Below are 21,053 nucleotides of genomic sequence, written 5' to 3' on the forward strand. Positions count from 1 at the left end.
TTTCTACAGGTGGACCAACATGCTGTCAAGCAGGAGGTCATAATGTTTTGGCTCGTCAGTATATAAGGTGTGGCTATAAAATAACGCGGATTGCTGTAAAACATTTAATTTCAAAAACACATATATTTCATCCTCAATATACTCTCCTCCTCTATCCCAATACCACTCCATGTGAATATTTCATTGATAGAGACAGTGCTGTAAGTTCTCCGCTGTGAGCTCCTTGACGATGTGTGCCACTTTTTCACTTATTGGTTCAACGGACTGAAATATTGTTTCTTTAAATACACATTTGACGCTAAAGAATAGATAAAAGTCATATGGTGCTAGGTCAGGTGAATAACACTGGAATGCTGTATTTTGCTAAAAACCTCTTAACAGACAATGTGGCATGAGCCAGTGCATTATCTTGGTGCAGAGCCCACAACCTGTTCTTACACAATTTGGCCCATTTTATCTTATTTTCTGATGGAGTTGAGCAATAACCTCAAGGTAGCAATGCTGATTAATAATCTGACCTTTACAAACCTGGTGAAGATACAAAGTTCCACGAATATCGAAAAAAACAATCATCGTCACTTTGAATCTTGATTTATTCGTTTGAGATTTTTTTGCTCTCAGTGAAGTTGGGCCCTTCCATTGCATGGATTGGCACTTAGTTTCTGGATCATAAGTGAAAAATGAAGATTTATCACTTGTTTTCATTTTTTCCAAGAAGCTAGCATCATTTTGAATGGTATTCAAAGTGTCAATACAAACATTTTCATGGGCTTCTTTTTGTTCAATTGTCAGAATTTTTAGCACCAGTTTTCCTCATCTTAAATTGGTTGCATAAAATTTGCCTTATGCACTCTTTGTCAATTCCTACAGCTTTAGCACTTGATTGAATCAGATTACCTACTTTTCCAATACTTTCATATGTTTTTGATGTTGAGGAGGGTTCTGCATGTGAGTCATCTTGAAAATGCTTGAACTACTGACAAACTCACGTATGGGATAAACAGTCTTTACTAGCAGTAAAATAAAGGTTTCAGTAGCAGTTTTTCAAAGTTTCATGTGAAACTGCATGGCAATTTGTTGCTCTATTATTACACTTATCTTTTTTGAGCAAAACAAAATAATTACTCTTACACAAATGAAGGCCATAGCCACAAAGATTTGTCTTCAGACACCAGAGATGCCACATTTGACTGCAAAGCCTTCACCAGTCTCATAATTTTATAGCCTTCATAGCCACACCTCATATTTGATTCAAGTAGAAACTCATATCCCTTGTATCTCCTTGTGGCACCAACATATGGTACCACCAATATGTCCACACTAATTGGACATCAAAGTGTTATAAGTGCCCCAGCACTACTGACAGCTCATGTACAAAGCCAGCATCTCACTGGAGTGCAGTCTGCTGCTCTTTCAGTTTGTTGTTACACTCAAATTTCTGTGTTTTGTGAAACTGATGCCCAAGCTTACAGTTCACCAGAAAATGAGAAGGAGAAACAGGGTAGGAAGCCTGAACCTGTGTTAAAAGTTAGTGGGAATTCCTACACCACTCACAAAGTCAATAATAAGAAGCCAAAAAAGTGCCAATAAATGAGTTTATCCTCAGTTTCTATTTTGTCCATATTTCAGTCAAAAATGTCATTTACACTGTTAGGCCAGTTCCACCCTACAAGTTTCTAGGTATGACATGACAAATCTTCTTCCATTTTGACAGTGTCTTAAGAAAATACTTGGACACGATGAGCCTTGCTGAATCACTGGCCATCACGTGAGATGAATAGAATTTTACTGCCTGCCTCCTGTGGTATCATTGTGAGAAACAAAGAAAAATGACATTTGTTCTAGTCTTGAATTTTTATTGGTAGAAACTGAGAAATTTATAAGAGCAATCTAAGTTCATAACAGCTTATTTAAGGATTGAATTTAGATTGCATTGCACAATTCAGCATGGATGCACATCTTACCTGACTTTGAATAACTGTTACGTAAAATCAGGGGAAGTCAATGACTTACCTAAGAGGACTGGTGCATGGTGCATGGAAACATGTAATAGAGAACTAATTAAAACTAGTTTTTGAGCTCTTGCTCTTTTTGTGGCAAGTGCACACATATACACACACAGAACCACACAGACACTCCAAGGCACACACCCACAGTAGTGGCAAGACTGATTACTGAAAGTTGATTATTGAAAGCAGTTTCTTGGGCAGATGGAGGAGAGCAGGAAGATACATGAGACAAATAGTAGGTAACGTGGTAGTATGGGGTGGTCTTTTGCCAGATGACTTAGCATTTGCACAACAAGATGAAAGGAATTCAGAAGGTATAGAATATAAGGAATAGAGAGAGGGAGAGGGGGTGGAATGGGAGGAAAGGAGGAGAGGAAGGTGGTGCTAAAGAGAGAGACAGGGAGGTGATAGAGTAAGGGGAACAGGTGGAGAAAAGTGGGATCCAGGGGAGTGATGGGGGAAGGGGGGAAATGCAAGAGAGAGAGAGAGAGAGAGAGAGAGAGAGAGAGAGAGAGAGAGAGAGAGAGTGTGTGTGTGTGTGTGTGTGTGTGTGTGTGTGTGTACCTGCATGGGGAGTGGAGAGAGGGGAGGAAGAATGGTGAGAGAAGGCGGTACACAACGTGGTTGGCATAGGAGTGGTGTGTACAGAAGAGAGAAGGGAAAAAGTAAGGTAAGGCAGTGGGAAGCAAGATAGCAGAGGTTTAAGCCAGGGGAATTGTGAGAGTGCAGGATATGTTGGAGAGACAATTTCCACCTGTGTAGTGCAGACAAACTTGTGCGGGAAGGGAGTATCCTAATGGTCCATGTAGTGAAATGGCTGTGAAGTCATTAATAATGAAGTGCACAGCATGCTTGGCAACTGGACGGTCTCAAGTTTGCGGTTCGCCCCAGTTTGGCATTTCCCATTTGTGGGAGTCAGCAGTTGGTTACTTGTCATGCCCACATAGAATGATGTACAGTAATTGTAGCACAGCTGATTTATAACACAGCTGCTTAACATGTGGCCCTGGGTTTTATTGAGTAGGAAATGCTTATGACTGTGGGAGGAGGTGGTTGGTGGATGTATGAGATAGATCTCGCACCTGGGTCGGCCACAAGAGAATGACCCAGGGGGTGCATGATTGGAATAAGGATATCCAATGATATTCTGTAAGTAGGGTGAGCAGTGGAACACTACTTTGGGGGCATGATGAGAGGTAGTTAAAACCCTGGTACAGGATGTGGTTGAGCTTTTCAAAGCCAGGGTGATATTGGATGAATAGAAGGGTGCTGTTTGGTTGCTCATTGACAGATTTACTGGTGTCAGAATGCTTAGGGATGAGCTGGGTAGGATATTGTCACTCAATAAAGGCTCAGTTAAGGTTATGGGTATATTTTGACAACTCTTGCTGTCCACTGAAAATACAATGCCCGCAGGTGACTAGGCTGTATGGGAGAGACCTTTTTAACATGGGGCAGATGATAGATATCAAATTAGATGTGTTGTTGGTGGTTGGTGCACTTGAAATGAATGAATATATCTATGGAGCCAAGCTATCTGAGAGGTAGAGACCAACAACTATGAAAGTGGCTCATTGAGTTGAGAAGGACCACACGAAGCAGGTTCGGGAAAAGGTGTTGAGGCTACGGAGGAGGGAGCAAAGGTTGTCCCTGCCATGAGTCCAGATCATGAAAATGTCATCAGAGAGTCTGAACCAGACAAGCCATTTCAGGTTTTGACTGGATAGGAAGAATTCATCCAGATGGCCCATAAATAAGCTGGCATAAGATGGTGCCATGTGAGTACCCATGACAGTGACACAGAGTTGTTAACAAATTTGGACTTCAGAAGTGAAATAATCATGGGTCAGGATGTGGTTGGCTAGAAGGATTAGGAAAGGGGTTGTAGGCTTTTTTATCAGAAGAATGATGGTCACAAGGCTACGGGCAAGGGGGATGTTGGTTTATAAAGATTTTGCTATGTCTGTTATTGTTCATCATTCTCAAAAAAGAGAGAGAGAGAGAGAGAGAGAGAGAGAGAGAACATGTTTAAATTTCTGGAGAAAAATGTTTTGGCATTTATACATTTATTCATGAATTTATTTGTCTGCGATTTACAGTGTTGGTCATTAAAACTGCAGCACCATGATGGCATCATGTAATAAATATTAAGCTTCCATGAAGTGTACCAGAAGCCTGGATATGTAAATGATTAGCATATTGGTGCAACTGTGAGAAGTATATAGGAAGACACCATCTATAGTCTGTATGTAAGGAAAGATTGTGCAGTGGGTTTCTCACTCAGAAATCACATTTTAATGTTGTGTGTTTATGAAAAGACTATATTATGCCTTATGTAAGAAGGAGAAATGTCAAGCAGCACATGGCAGAACTTGACAACAGCACATTTTAGCCTGTTGTGACAGCTTTTATTATTCTGCAATACTGCTGTTCACATTTGTTGGGATCTTGTGACTGTCTTGTGAATATGGAGTCACTGGGTTCAGGAGAGCCTTACTCATTGCCATGTGGGCTGTCATCAGGTCCATATAACTAGTGCCCTGTTAGCACTGTGGCAATTATTGTGCCACCCTTGACACAACAGCAAAGAGAGGCATGTTGGCAGTGGTATGTCAGACAGCAACAATGGACACAAGAGTGGCTCCATATGATATTTTCAGACATGCCTCAGTTCTGCAAACACAATTACAATCAACATATCCATATGTCGAGGCTCTGAGGAGAAAAATGTTTCCAAACTGCGTTTGTCACTTTAATACAGGTCCAGCCCCAGGTGTGATGGTACAGAATACCACTAGGTATGTAACACAGTCACCTATTGCTCACATAGCTGATAATTTGAACAGTGGCTGCTACATTTCTAACATGCTGGGTCAATGGCTGTGCCCTAGGTTCAAGGTCTCTGTGACATTATCTTTCAACAAACTAGCATAAGATAGCATGTTACTCATTGTCCTGACCTGTCTCTATGCAGATGGTGTTCAACTGTTGCCAATGGTCAACATGTTCTCCAGGTCTTGCACCCACTGAAAACATCTGGTCACGGGTTGCCAAGAGACTGGCATGCCACCTCTTGCCACCCACTACACTTTATGAACTCTGGCACAGAACTGAATCACCATGGAATGACATATACGTACCTGTCATTCGAGCACAGTTTGACTCAGAGCTAAGCCAAGATAGAGCTGTTGTTGCTGTCAGAGGTGGAGGATCAATCCACAGAACTTCACACACTGTGTACTTCCAAATCAGCTACAAATTTCATGAGCTATTCATTCCACTATATAGTGTACACAGAGCAAGTAAAATTTAGCTATTTGCTAACCATCCTGGTCTTGCAATTTTACTGGTCAGTAGTGTATTTATGAGGATGTTAAACCCGCCTCTTACATCCAATGGAGTGAGCATACAGCCTCATTAACGATTTCAGGCAGTGAGAAATATTCTATGTGGTGTAAAACTGTGAACTGCTAACCTTGACCGACGAAGATGTCGTGGCCGGCCTTGTCGAGGAACTTCTGGATGAGGCTCTCCTTGGCCGGAGCCGCACCACTCATTACCATCTTCAGGCTCGCCAGGTGCTCCGGTTTCACCATCGGGTGTGATGCCAGGAACAGCAGCAATGATGGAACGACAAACATCATTGTTGGCTGCAAAATCAAAGACAAAATGCTGCAGTTACTCCATTTATGGTTCAGTTTCATTTGAAAGCTATGATCTCTCACAAAAGTAATTATTCATTTGATTAGTAACTAATGTAATAAATAAGTAATACCTACAATATACCATATATGAGGTTGACTGAACAATAAGCGCTAATATGTATTATTTGTGAGTACACTCTTTTTCAAATTCAGCATGGATGTTATACACAGACCAAAAAATTGAATTGAATATCTTGGTGAATTTTGTTATTGACATTTCACTGTGTCTGTTTAATGGTTAGTTGTAGATGAAGGCAGAACCTTCGCATGTTTCTTGTTAATGATGACATGTACTTTCACAACACAGTTACAACAAGAACGATCATTTATTTATGTTTGATCACTTTGGTGCTGATATTGAACAATTCTGTGCATAAAACCAGAGGTACACACTTTTTCTTGTATGAGCTGTGGAGAGAATTGTAATGTAATTATCATTATCAAGTAATATAGTAGAACATGATGCATGACACTAATGTCCAACCCAATATGTAGGCAAATTTCATATTTGTAATTTATCTCTTCATTCTTTGCATTATTTTAGTTTTACATGGGTAATTATGTTTTGATTATTTTTTCAGAGAGTTTTCCTTAATTTAAAATGTGAATATAGTAATTTACTGCACTAACAATGTCAACCACACCAACAATGTCAACCAATAATGCAAAGGCAGTTCACCATTTATGTCACTTAAATCTTAAAACTGTCCTCAAAAAATGAAAATTGTGTGGGAAACTATATTTACAGTAAAATTAATATTGTACTAAAAGTTCAGAGTTATGTAGGCAAATGTTGAAACCCTTAGTAAATGAAGAAATTGTTAAATTACAAGTAATTAAACAAGGACATGACAATGTTTGTAATTGTGTCAGTAAAAAGAACTGGTAATGAGTATTATATCCTGGTCATTCACCTGTCACTACAACTACCGTTGCAACACTCGTGACCAGAATGTCGTCACGTTCCGGTACCACGGTCTTTCTCTGAAGATAGTACGTGCCCCAGGAAATTCGAACACTGGCCAGTGTGAGCATCAAGTGCTCGGCAACATTTCAGCTGACAACAAAAGCACGTCTGTCGATAAGCCGACCTCAAGCAGACACTCACCACAGGCACCAGCCTCACCCCCAGCAACGCGCTCGTAGGAGACGGAGGTGCTGCAGTTGTGGGCACTGTGTTGCATCTGCATGTCATATGCTCACTGAACAGTGAAGAGATATAGTTCTGCCAGATGCACATTTAAGACAATGCCTGACCGAGCAGGCAGTTCGTGCTGGCCTCACCCGGCACCTCTGTCTCTGCAGGCTTACTGGTTCTGTCCACCCAAGCCCAGTCTCTGGCTTTGCACTATGCTACAATGTTGCTCCAGAAGCCACTGTGGAAGATACCTGGTAGCAACCACACTGAGCTGCCAGCCATCACACTCAAAGTGTTTGCCTCCACCACTCCTGTCCTTCCCCAGCCTTCGGGTACCAGAACTGGTATTACTCTATAACTTAGACTTTGAACTGTAGCAATATTATGGATAGGATAGCTACTACTCACCATCTTTCTCAAAAATAGATGGCACATGAATGCATGCACCCACCCACCCACCCACCCACCCACACACACACACACACACACACACACACACACACACACACACACACACACACCCTTAATTTGGGTGGTGTGTGTGTGTGTGTGTGTGTGTGTGTGTGTGTGTGTGTGTGTGTGTGTGTGTGCGCGTGCGCGTGTGCGTGTGCATGTGTGCACATGCATTCACGTGCCATCTATTTTTGAGAAAGATGGTGAGTAGTAGCTATCCTATCCATAATATTGTGTGTGCGCACACGTGTCGTCCATTTTGAAAAAGGCCTTGTTGACCAATCACTGAAAGCTTATTTTGTTGTGACTATCTGCAACTCAGCACCTCCACTAAATGGTGAGTGGCAACTATCCTTACCATAATATTGCTACATTTCATCCTGGCTTTTCCATTGTTAGACTGTGAATTGATATTCTTCTGTGGAACTTAGATTGTGAACATGGGCCTGGCAGTTACATTTATAACCTATGTCATGATGATTTTTGACTCTTAGTATTCCTGAGATCAGGAGATGCTTATCAGAGTCTACATTATGTTGAACCTTGCTCTTTTCGTGTTGTGCTAATAAACTATTGACTAAACAAAGGAAAATCTAGGATAGAATGTAGCAATATCAGGGAAAGGAAAGTTGCTGAAAATGAAATGAAATGTCATGTGGCTAGGGTCTCCCGTCAGATAGACCGCTTGCCTGTGCAGGTCTTTTGAGTTGATGCCACTTTGGCGACCTGCGCGTCAATGGGAATGAAATGATGATGATTAGGACAGCACAACACCCAGTCCCTGAGCGGAGAAAATCTCCGACCGAGCCGGGAATCGAACCCGGGACCTTAGGATTGACATTCTGTCATGTTGACCACGCAGCTACCGGGCCGTACAGGAAAGTTGCTACTCGCCATATAGCAGAGATGCTGAGTCGCAGATAGGCACAACAAAAAGAATCTCACAATTAAAGCTTTTGGCTGTTAAGGCCTTTGTCAACAACAGACAACACACACACGCGCACACACACGCATGCACGCGCACGGGCGCGCTTGGGCGCGCATGCGCCTGCACGCACGCACGCGCCTGCACGCACGCACGCATGCAGGCACGCGCATGCACACGCACGCAACTCGCACACAAGACTCCAGTCTCAGGCAGCTGAAACCACACTGCGAGCAGATGGGAGTGGCGACTGGGTGGGGGTAATATGGAGGCTGGAGCAGGGAGGGGGAGGGATAGTATGGTGGGGTGGCGAACAGTGAAGTGCTGCAGTTTAGATGGTGGGCAGGGGAGGGGTGGAGTGGGAGAGGAGGGGGGAGAAATATTGAAAAAGGAGAGTAATAAAAAGACTGGGTGTCATGGTGGAATGATGGCTATGTAGTGCTGGAATGGGAACAGGAAAAGGGCTGGATGGGTGTGGACAGTGACTAACAAACTCGAGGCCAGGAGGGGTACGACAATGTCGGATATATTGCAGGTCCGTGGCTCAGCTCAACTCTGCTCCTACCGCACTGTGCCTTCACCAGACAGATGCAGCCGTGACTGGCCTTCCTGCAATACATCGTACATTCCTGTACCCCTCCTGGCCTCAACCTTCGTTAGTCACTGTCCACACCCATCCAGCCCCTTCCCTGTTCCCATTCCAGCACCACACAGCCGTCATTCCTCCATCAATCTTTTTATTTCTCTCCTTTTCCGCTACTTCCCCCCCCCCCCCCCCTCTCCCCTGCCCTCTGTCTAACCTGCAGCACTTCTCTGTCCAACCCCACCCCCCCCCATACTATCCCCCCCTCACCACCACAGCCTCCTCCTTACCCCCACCCAGTTGTCACTCCCATCATGTGCTGGTGTTGCTGCTCACAGTGTGGTTTCAATAGCCTGAGACTGCAGTTGTGTGTGCGAGTTGCATTTGCATTTATGTGTGTGTGTGTTGTCTATTGTTGACAAAGGCCTTAACAGCCAAAAGCGTTAATTGTGAGAGTCTGTTTGTTGTGCCTATCTGTGACAGCATCTCCACTATATGGTAAGAGCAACTTTCCTTTTCGTAATGTTGTAAACTATTAACTGGCACTACCTTGTAACACATGCCTACCACTGCAGGACACAAAAGCTGAAGTGAGCATTCATGGTGAAGTCATCTGGTGTCACAGCGACCAGATCCGGTTGCCACCTTGTCCCGTCTGGCTGCTACCCTCCTCTGGCCTCCTCCTGAGCTAGCTGCAGCACTCTGTACCCTCTTCACTTATGGGTTCTGTTTTTCATCGTTTCCTCTGGTGCTCTGGCTCTGACAGCTTCAGCACACAGTGGTCGGCTCTTCTGCCAAAGTGGTCCCACCAAAAGTGGTCTGCCCCTGGCTCGGCTCGGCTCAGCTCCTACTGCATTGTGCCCACCAGGAAGATGCAGCCACAGCTGGCCTTCCTCGTGAGGGCGGTGCTGCACTTCACGCCTCCTATCTTCTGGGTGCCGTATGACGACACGGTTGTTTCCTCGCTTCACCCTCTCCGCTGCTTCTTTCTTTGCATCCGTGCAGTGTAAATCACATTATTCTCCCGTGTGTACCGTCTACTGTCTAACTTCTTGACATCTTCTGGAGCTCCTATGCGTGCATCATTTACTGTGATATCTTTTCTCGTTCCTTCGGGGCTTCATATCGTTCGATACTCGAGCCTCGGCACACGGCATCGTACGAGGACTCACTCGTGGTCCTTTCTGTTCACGAGCTTTTACGCACACTGTGCATTCTGGGACGTTACGCACATCTTCCCAGAATTTCCGACCGTTCTTCCGCGTCGTCACATCCTCAGTGCCCACGGCACTCTCACCACTGGAGGACCCCGTCTCCACCCTCTGGGGACGATGCCTTCCTTTTTTCTTTCAGCCTCTTTGCACTTTCTTTCCTGTGGCCACTGCCTCACGGGACTCTCAGCCACCGTGCCTCTGTCTGCCGACCTCAGTCGAGACCCGCCTCCCGCCGGCTGTCGACACACTGACAGCCTCTCGGCACTGTCGCACCGGTGATATCTCTCATGGATTCGTCCATCTTCTTCCGGCAGATGTAGCTGCTCCCTCTTTGGTGTGAGATCCACATCTCGTGCAACACCTGGGCTTCTGGACGGGACACCCTACCGGACGCAACCCGTCGGCCGGTGGTTCGCACCCAGCACTGCACCGGGCCGGTGCACTGCCACCGTCACGCACCGTCGCCACCGGCCGGTCTTCCCCGGCTCTACAGTCACTCGTCTGTCGACCGCTTCGAGCCACCGGCTGCTGTGTGCCAGGCTGCACCTCGTCACATCGACTATCCCACATTCTTCTTTCCTTTTCGGACACGCTCCACGACAACTTTCTTCCACAGGCACCCATCTACACTGCAACCTCTGTCTCCGGGTTGGCGCCACTGTCTCTCCCACAGAGGTGAAGGGATGAAGGATATCCAGATGGTTCCACCAGTTTTTGCTCGAGGGGAAGGGTTACTGTACCTGGCCACTCACCTGTCACTATAGCCAGTGGCACACCACCTGTGACCGGCGGGTGCTCGTGCTCCAGTGCCACAGGCACCTCCCGCCAGAGACGGTACACTTGGCAGGCAGCTCATATGCTGGCTAACACGTGAGCCACACATATGGCAACAAGGCAGCTGACGACATAAGCACCCCCGTCGGCAGGCCAGTCTCTAGCCGGTGCTACTAGAGGTGCCGACCTCGCCACTGGCAGCCCACGCATTGACGACAGTGGCAGTGCAATCGTGGGCACTATATTGCGTCTGTGACTCGTATTCCCACTCGGCACCCTGCAGATATATTTCCACTAGTCATGTATTTAAGATGCTGCCCAACCACTAGCAGGCCAACCTACATTGGCCGTGTCCAGCAGCTCTGTCTCTCCGAGCTCACCACCTCCATCTGGTCGGGCCCAGCCTCTCGATCCGCACTCTGCCGTGATGCCGACCGACATTTTAGTCATGACACACTACGTGTTTGGTCTTTATGAAGTACAAAATTGTACATTTTTGAAAATTTAAAGCAAGTTGTCAGTTTCTGCATCACTTTAAAATCTTATCAAGTTCTGATAGGATATTTTTGCAATTTTTTCAGTCAGTTCTTCTCTGTAGATAACTGCATTATCTGCAGAAAGCCTGAGGTTACTATTAATATTATTGTCTGGCATATCATTAACACAGAATGAGAACAGCACAAGTACCAATACACTTTTAAGAGACATACCCGTAGGTCCTCCTCAGCCTCAATTTTGAATGTTTCGAGCAGTCGGCCACCGGAAAGGTGTTGAAACAATCTCGGCAATGAGTAACAATAATTGTGCAAGTGAATTTACATGTGCAATGTGGTGTAAGTGGAGTAGTTTTTGTGTGCGTGGGGGGTTGCATGTGCACATTTATGTGCATTCAGTACATTCCGTATATCCCTTTCTATGTGGCTTGGCCATACTGTTGTACACAAAATTGTCAATGAAAGAATAAATATTATTATTATCATTATTATTATTATCATTATTATTATTATTATTATTATTATCATTACATATGCTGATGACTCTCCATCTAAAATAACATGCAATCCCTTAAATCCAGTCATGCTATTCAGTAGTCAAGAAATATTGTATTCACCAGATTACCTGGATTCATGATTTGTTCACGGTATCACTTGAGAAAATTTTGAGCTCGGTTTTGCACAAGTGCTTTTTAGTGGCAGAACACATAGAAGATGCAACAAATCTACTGAAATAGATTACCTATGCTTTGTTTGTCCATCTTGTTCTGGAGTATTGCTATGCAATATGGGATCTTTGGCAGATAGAACTGACAGGGGATAGAAAAAAAGTTCAGAAAAGATCAGCTCATTTTGTATTATCAGAAAAAAGATGGAAGAGTGTCACAGATACCATAAGCAAGTTGAACCATTAAAACACAGTCGTTTTTCACTGTGGATAGGTCTTATGTTAAATTTCAGTCATCAGATTTCTCCTCTGAATGTTGAAATATTTTGTTAATCTCCACTTATATAGGGAGAAATGACCATCACAATAAAATAAGGGAAATCAGAGTCCATACAGAAAGAGTTAGGTTTTCATTATTCCCACATGCTATTCAAGTGTGTAATGATAGAAAAAATAGTCTGAAAGTGATTTTGTGAACTTTCTGCCAAACACTTACGAGGAAGTTGCATCCTGTTCATGCAGGTGTAGATGTACAGGGTGTAGCACTTAATCTGGACAAATTTCAATTTGAATTTCCCGCCATATTGTAGTTCCGACGGAGGTCACAATTGGCATTCTTGAAAGCCGTAGGTATCGAGTAAACAGTCAGAACCTCAAAATGGCCTAGATGTTATGGACAAGCGTGGAGGACAACCGAAGAGCAGCGATTATCAAAAGTCTTTGTGAGTGGCGTTCGCCACTGAAATAGTTCGATTCTTTAGGTACCAGAGACCAACTGTTTATGATATTGTGGCCAAGTATAATGCTTCAGAGAATCCCGCAGAATGTTCTGCTAACCTGGCGAGAAATCTCATTTGAGGAAAAGTACGTCACAAACTGCAACAGTCATCAAAAAGGCACAGGACCTTGGGGAATTAGGAACAGCTGAGGAAACTGACATCAGTATTGAATGTCAATGAGTGTACAATGCATCAGATGGCAGAGGAGAATGTGATATGAGCCATTTAGTCCAAAACTGGCTCTCAGATAACGATGAAATGTTTTGATGAAAGGAGTTATGCCCGCTAATAGTCCAGATTTGAACTCCCTCAACTACTATGTTTAGAGTGCAGTTGAATGAGTTACCAATAAGATGGGGTGCCGTAATGTATTATCTCTATGCACCGCTATCAAAGTAGCATTCACAAATATGGGCAGCACTGTTTTAAAGAGTGCATGTAGTCACTTCAGGACAAGATTGGAGGCGGTCATTGCAGCTGAAGGGGGTTACATTGAGTAATGTTAGTCTTGAAAGATACCACTACTTGTATGTAAAAGGATTTTCATTATCATTCATATTCTGTTTTAATAAATTTGCTTTTAAAAAAGTTCAATTTGTCCAGATTTAAGCACCGCACCCTGTAGATGTAGACCAATGTTTTCAGAATCTGTGCTTGCCAGCACGGAGATCATTCTCTTTGAGCGAGCAATATGTTCTAAGAATCTGACAACAGTTGGACATCACTGATATTGGACAGTAGTTTTGTGGATTACTTTTCTTACCCTTCTCGTTTGTTGATGTGACCAGAGCTTTCTTCCAAACACTGGATGTAGCGCTTTGTTTAAGAGGTTTATAGTGTAGCATGTTAAAATCAGCTAATCCATCTGCTGCAAATACTGTATAGAATCTGAATGAACAAATCTATGTTCCCTCAGGTTCTCAAACTGCTTCAAATGGAACACATGATACTCCCATCACAATACTCATGTTGGTAAGAGATTTCTTCTACTCTCCTCCCACTTGACAAGTTGCCATTGTGGATTCTAAGATGCTGCTTTTAGCACACTTTGTGCTACCAGTGTGTGCCTGCTACCCTTATACAAGGGAGTGGGTAGCTGACAGATGATTCTCAGGTTAAACAGTGTCTTGAGTACATGTGGGCTTCATTGCACTGCCAAAAGGCAATCAGACAGAGGCCATGCAGAATACCGTGGCCAGTAGATGTGCAGACAGTGGGCAGAGTGGCAGTGGTGGGGGATGTGGGCAGGTGCTGTAGGGGAAATGCCGAGCACAGGAGGGGAAGTGCCATTCTAAACTGAAGCCTACACTCACATTGTTTGTAAATATTATGCATGGCCTCTCCACACCCACAATTGTACGGTGACCATTCAAAAAGATCTATCACCTCTGCTTTGGTTATTATCCAAGAATAATTCCACTAAAAATGCAGCAATTTATTTTTGCTTGACTTGTTCACCATTTGTAACTTTCAGAGAAGTGTTGCAAGTGGTGAATTCTGAGTAAAACATACACATTTCACTCATTGCCATGTTCACATTCGCTTCTTATGCCAAAATACAGTGGAGTTTACACAGTCTTACCTCACTAAGATGTTGTGCAGACAAAATTGTGAGAGAATTCTAAAACAGAGGTTTATTAAGTATGTTAACTGAGGAACTGACAAAAGGTAAGGGCAGTATCTTATGAAAGAGCCCATCCTTGGTGCAAAAAAAATGCGTAATGTCTTCACTTATGCTGTTCCAAAACCCATAGCATTCTCATTTCACCAGTATTGATGGCCCTTAAAAATTAAATACTTTCACTGAACAAGTCTGTAATTAATGGGATGACAATGATAATGAAGTTCTGCATAGCAATCCTACAGTAAAATACTCTCCTCTTTGAAACTTCCTGGCAGATTAAAACTGTGTCCCAGACCAAGACTCGAACTCGGGACCTTTGCCTTTCGTAGGCAAGAGCTCTACTGACTGAGCTACCAAAGTGTGACTCACAGTCCATCCGCACATCTTCAATTCTGCCAGTACCTCATCTCGTACCTTCCAAGACTTCACAGAAGTCACTGAACCTTGCAGAACTAGCACTCCTGGAAGAAAGGATATTGCAGAGACACGGCTTGGCCACAGCCTGGGGGGATGTTTCCAGAATGAAATTTTCACTCTACAGTGGAGTATACACTGATATGAAACTTCTTGGCAGTTTAAAACTGTGTGCTGGACTGAGACTCAAACTCAGGACCTTTTCTTTCGTGGGCAAGTGCTCTATCAACTGAGCTACCTAAGCACATCTCATGACCCATCCTCACAGCTTCAATTCTGCCAGTACCTCATCCCCTATCTTCCATACTTCACGGAAGCTCTTCTGCAAATCTTGCAGAACTAGCATTCTGAGGAATGTTCTAGATATTTCACTCTGGCTTTATCGCTGGCACAGTGTGACCATAAATGTGTGTCCTACATGACATCAATTTTATTGAGATTGGTGACAGATAGACACATCCACTCAAGTCTAAAGAAAGATTCTATATGTTACCTACATTCAGTATGCAGCAACATATTATGTAATATGCTTCATACGCAAAATCATAGTGACCCCTATTTTTCGTAGGAAACTTTTTTGAATTTCACACAGTGTCTCACCTTCACATAAATAGTAAATATCACAATAACTATGACCGTTAACAAAATGATGGGTACATCATCATGAAGATCACATGTGAAGCTATAAATACCACAAAAATGACTTTGTTTTACCACATAGTTTCTGTAAAATTGTTTCAGAAAGATTGCAGGGCATACGACTGAATTCTGTAATTGCCAAACAGCTGAAAGCGGGTAAACACTTGTTGGACTCCCCTTCTGAAAAGTTAATGAATCGCCCAGTGCTTTGGATGAAAACTGGTCACTGTACATCAGCTACTGTATCCTTCATGGACACTGCTATTGGATTTGTTGTGTATGAACTATACACAATGATAAGGAGAGATGGGCTACAGAGTGGTGCAGCAACTGTTGTTTTAGGACAGCTGGACAGGATCAGAAATGATTAGCAAACAGGTTAACACAATAAATAGAACATTTACTTAACTTGTATTTCTCTGAGTGTATGAAGACTCATCACAAATAATGTGGAAAGGAACAGAATCCAGCTATTACAATGTTACAAGGAAGAGTCTCCAAGTGTGAGTGGACCATCAGGCTGCCTTTGGCCATTCTTTATCGTCGCAGCAGAGGGTGCTCAGAGTCCGGAGCCATTGGATGCATGGTACAGCTGGTGCACACCATTGGGTCCGCAGATCCCACAGGATTGCTATTGCTGTCAGATGGAAACTTGCAATTCTGCTGCTTTGATGCTTGTGGGTAGGTATCAATATGTGACACCACAGGATTCTGCAATGTGTGTGGCTTAAAAACCAAAATGACTGCCTGAGGATACACCTCAAACTGGCGAAACTGGAACCAGGTTATCTCTATTGGGTATATCTTCAAAGAGTCATCAGGCAAATTTTCTCTGGTATTTAGATAGAAATTAGCCATTTAATTTTTTAAACTTTGCAGCAGATTAAAACTGTGTGTTGGACTGGGACTTAAACCTTGGACCTTAGTGTTTCATGAACAAGTTCTCACTGACTGAAGTATCTGAATATGGCTTACAACTCACACACACTCCTATGCTTCTGCCAGCACCTCTCACCTACCTTTCAAACTATCTCATGGGACTAGCACTTCTGGAAGACATGATACTGCAGAGAAATGGCTGACTGCAGCCTAGGCAAATGTTACAGAATGAATTTTCATTCCACACCAGAGTGTGTCCTGATCCAAAACTTCCTATCAAATTCAAACTGGGTGCCAGACTGGAACTTGAGCCTGGAAACTTTGCCATCCACAGGCATCATATCAATCAGTGAGCCCCAGGTTGGAGTTCCAGTCCGTCACACAGTTTTAATTTGTCAGAAAGTTGCAATTTAGTGCACACTCAGCTGTGGAGCAAAAGGCATAATCATTTCTGCAGCATATAGGAATCAGCTCAAACAAACACTGTTCATCAGATCTTTTGCACAGTGCTCAGTGTCAATGGAAAATGCTGTTTTGTTTCTCATTAGAGTCAATCTCAATAAATACAGATCATTGCACATTTTAATGTGATGCTGAATGCGAACAGAAAATGTCAGTGTGTTTTTTGTTACAAATAAAATGTACTTTAAACATAATTCCATGTGTATTATAATAGAGTGAATCCTTAGTCAATTTCAATGTTTAGTTTAGTGATCTGTGTTAACAGCAACAGCAAAACGTAAAGAGTAAGCAATGTCTTCTAATGACATAAATTCAAGACATTAACACACACTTAATTTTATTTTCTTTTTTATTATAAATTTATTAAATAGTTTACTCTGAAGCATTTCAGTATATGCGCTAGTGTTTTATGATAGTACCAAATGTTGCCACTAGTTAGTTATGTGTGAAACTATTTCAAATTTTGTTCTGTCTGTGCATAGCAATAATTTTTTATTACTTTTCAGAGATATGATCTTATTTATTTTAGTAATGTATCAAACAACATGAAAATAGTAGAATGAGTAGTGCATAGTGCAAAAGACAGTGTTCATAATTTATTCTTGTTAAAATTTCACACACACACACACACACACACACACACACACACAGAGAGAGAGAGAGAGAGAGAGAGAGAGAGAGAGAATGCTGCACTATAGGGAGACTGTATTAGTATTGGACAAAGACTAGCAGTATCAGCTATGAGGCAGTTGCCAGTGAAGTGTGTGTGTGAGCAAGTCAGAGTTTGTGAATGGCACAGGAAGGTTGAAAATATTAATTTTTTAGGAACAAGCCACTTCAATATGTTGCTAAAAAAATGTAAACATGGAAAAATTCTTTAACAAGATAATAATGAAGACATTTTTGTTGTCAGTGTAGTGCTATGGAATGATTTTATGAAAATATTCTATTTTTGGTAATATTTGGATGAAACAGAATTGCAACAGACTGTCATGTGTGATACACTATGAGCCCACAACTGCAATTACACAAAACACATTAATAGCAAAGTGCTTCACATGGAGCATTCCACTGCTACTCATGGCAGAGATCCATCATTAATTTTTCAGAAGAACCATGTGGTATCATGCACATGGAGGTGTCATGGAAATGACTCTGAAACACTGCCAAATGTCTGCAGCTTTCCACATTGGACAATTCGTAGAACACTTATGGAATTTCCAACAGTGTCAAGAGCAGCAATCTTGTAGTGTAAAGTTTCCAAAGACCCAAACACAGAGCCGGCCGCGGTGGTCTCGCGGTTCTAGGCGCGCAGTCCGGAACCGTGGGACTGCTACGGTCGCAGGTTCGAATCCTGCCTCGGGCATGGATGTGTGTGATGTCCTTAGGTTAGTTAGGTTTAAGTAGTTCTAAGTTCTAGGGGACTGATAACCACAGCAGTTGAGTCCCATAGTGCTCAGAGCCAGAGAGCCCCAAACACAGAATGGAAGGATAGACATGTGACAGGCTGCCACCCACAAGCTATAAGCTTGAATACCATCATAAGTTTGTGCTAGTATACTGATAAACAGCTATCTTGCAGCCTTTTCCATGATTCTATAGATGTTGTTCGATCTAGTTCCATACTAATGCCAAGTTTTATTGTGTTACATATTATACATATCAGGTGCCTAGGCAACCATCAACCTTGAATCATATTTTCCAATTTGAAATTTTGCTTTTAAAACATGTAATAGAACAGAGTGTTTTTTAGTGCAGGTGACAGCATTTATGTTAATTGTACTAGGTGATTAACACTATAAAACCTGATGACCACTTTACAAGTACTCCAGCAGACAGACATTGTGGCACAGATTGGCACGTAAGATGGGGATCTCAGGCAAGAAGATGTGGTTAAGAGATATGATACGAGGTGTGGCTAGAAAAAAACCGGACTAGTACTGGTGAAACAATAAAACGAATGCAATAAGGCTGAAAGTCGCGTGGCCTGTCACGTGACTCTCGCTCCGCCTACTGCTCGAGTTTCATCTGCCTCCTGCACTCAGTCTGCCCGTGCCGTCTGTTTTAAGTAGTTGATGTTTTGTCTGTGCGTCGGAAAATGTTGAGTGTACAGAAAGAACAGCGTGTTAACATCAAATTTTGTTTCAAACTAGGAATGAAACGTTTGTAATGTTACAACAAGTGTACGGCGATGATTGTTTATCACGAACACAAGTGTTTGAGTGGTTTAAACGATTTAAAGATGGCCGCGAAGACACCAGTGATGACACTCGCACTGGCAGACCATTGTCAGCAAAAACTGATGCAAACATTGAAAAAATCGGTAAACTTGTTCGACAAGATCGCCGTTTAACAATCAGAGCAGTGTCTGAATTAACAGGAGTTGACAAGGAAAGTGTTAGGCAGATTCTTCATGAAAGTTTCAACATGAACAAAGTGTGTTCAAAAATGGTTCCAAAGTGTCTCACAATTGAACAGAAGGAACGCCGAAGAATGATTTGTTCTGACATCCTGGAAACTCCTGTTAACTCAGACACTGCTCTGATTGTTAAACGGCGATCTTGTCGAACAAGTTTACCGATTTTTTCAATGTTTGCATCAGTTTTTGCTGACAATGGTCTGCCAGTGCGAGTGTCATCACTGGTGTCTTCGCGGCCATCTTTAAATCGTTTAAACCGCTCAAACACTTGTGTTCGCGATAAACAATCATCGCCGTACACTTGTTGTAACATTACAAACGTTTCAATTGCAGATTTTCCTAGTTTGAAATAAAATTTGATGTTAACACGCTGTTCTTTCTGTACACTCAACATTTTCCGATGCACAGACAAAACGTCAACTACTTAAAACAGACGCCACAGGCAGACTGAGTGCAGGAGGCAGATGAAACTCGAGCAGTGGGCGGAGCGAGAGTCACGTGACAGGCCACGCGACTTTCAGACTTATTGCATTCGTTTTATTGTTTCACCAGTACTAGTCCGTTTTTTTTCTAGCCACACCTCGTACGTGTCAGAGAGCATATCATTGAACTGAGTATTGCACTGCATTAATTTGGAACTACTCTATCAAATGCACACATAAACCTCCATTTAAAAAAAAATTCTTTCCTCCTCCTTTTTATTTTGGCCAAGTAAATAACATTTTATAAAGTCAGCTCAATTCCGGAGTTTTAGTTACTTAACTACCCAAATAGCAAAAGTTGTCTACTGCTTCCAGCATACCTTTCCTAATCTAGTTTGCTCAGCAAGGCATGATTTAATATGACTACACTATCACACTGTTGTTCATCTTGTAACCTTTTATAAAGACACTGTCCATTCTGTTCAATAACTCTACCAAGTCCTTTGCTGTCTGTGACAGAAATACAATGTTGGTAAACCTCACAGTTTTTTTCTCCCTAAACTTTAAGAACCTATCCAGATTTCTCTTTTGTCATCTTTCCTGCTTACTCAGTGCACAGACTGAATAATATTGGTGATAATACTACTCCCTTCTCAATTGCTACTTCCCTTTCATGTTCTGCAACTCTTATAACTACAGTCTGGTTTCTGTAGAAGCTGCGAATAACCTGTATTGTATCTCTACTATCCGTAGTCAATACTGACAAACACTTCCTTTAAAATCAATAAATGCTATAAATACAGGTTTGCCTTTCTGCAGTCTAATTTCTACATTATGTCGTGGGGCCGCACTGCCTCATGTGTTCCTACATTTCTATGGAACCAAAACTCATCTCCTATTAGAGTGATTTCTAGCAGTTTTTCCAGTCTTCTGTAAACAACTCATGTCAATAGTTTGCAACCATGACAGCACCAGTATACCTTATTTCAGGAAGGAAGGAAGATTGGGTATAACAGCCCGTTGACATCAAGGTCACTAGAGATGGAGCACAAGCTCTGATGGTGTAAGGATGGGGAAGGAAACCCACCATGCCCTTTCAAAGGAACCATCCTGTCATTTCCCTGGAGCAATTTAGGGAAACCATGGAAAATCTAAATCTGGATGGCTGAACAAGGATTTGAACCACTGTCCTCCTGAATGCAAGTCCAGTGCACTAACCAGTGTGCCACCACCCTCGGTGCCTTATTTCGAGTTATGCATCATTGTCTCTCATTAAAGAGGATGAACTGCTTGAATGGACACATCTGTGCAATGAACACTTAAACTCACACAACAGCCTTTTCCCCATATGATTGGCAACTGCTTTTTGACCAAAGTCAGATTGCTTTGTTTTGTTTTATCTTATGTGTCTCATGACTCATGCAAGCAAATTCTTTGTGTTGGAATTTGTGAAT

The 21,053-nt window shown here is 42.6% G+C and overlaps 1 protein-coding gene across 1 annotated transcript in view; it reads right to left on the reverse strand.

Moving 5' to 3' along the window:
• LOC126210659 (probable 4-coumarate--CoA ligase 1) overlaps nucleotides 1-21,053 on the reverse strand; it is a 505,973-nt gene that overhangs the window by 109,909 nt on the left and 375,011 nt on the right. Inside the window, exon 5 of the mRNA XM_049939990.1 lies at nucleotides 5,485-5,659. Coding sequence (XP_049795947.1) covers nucleotides 5,485-5,659 — 175 coding nt within the window. The remainder of the gene's footprint in view (nucleotides 1-5,484; nucleotides 5,660-21,053) is intronic.

The sequence above is a fragment of the Schistocerca nitens genome, chromosome 10 (assembly GCF_023898315.1).
Source record: "Schistocerca nitens isolate TAMUIC-IGC-003100 chromosome 10, iqSchNite1.1, whole genome shotgun sequence".
NCBI classification, from domain to species: Eukaryota; Metazoa; Arthropoda; class Insecta; order Orthoptera; family Acrididae; genus Schistocerca; species Schistocerca nitens.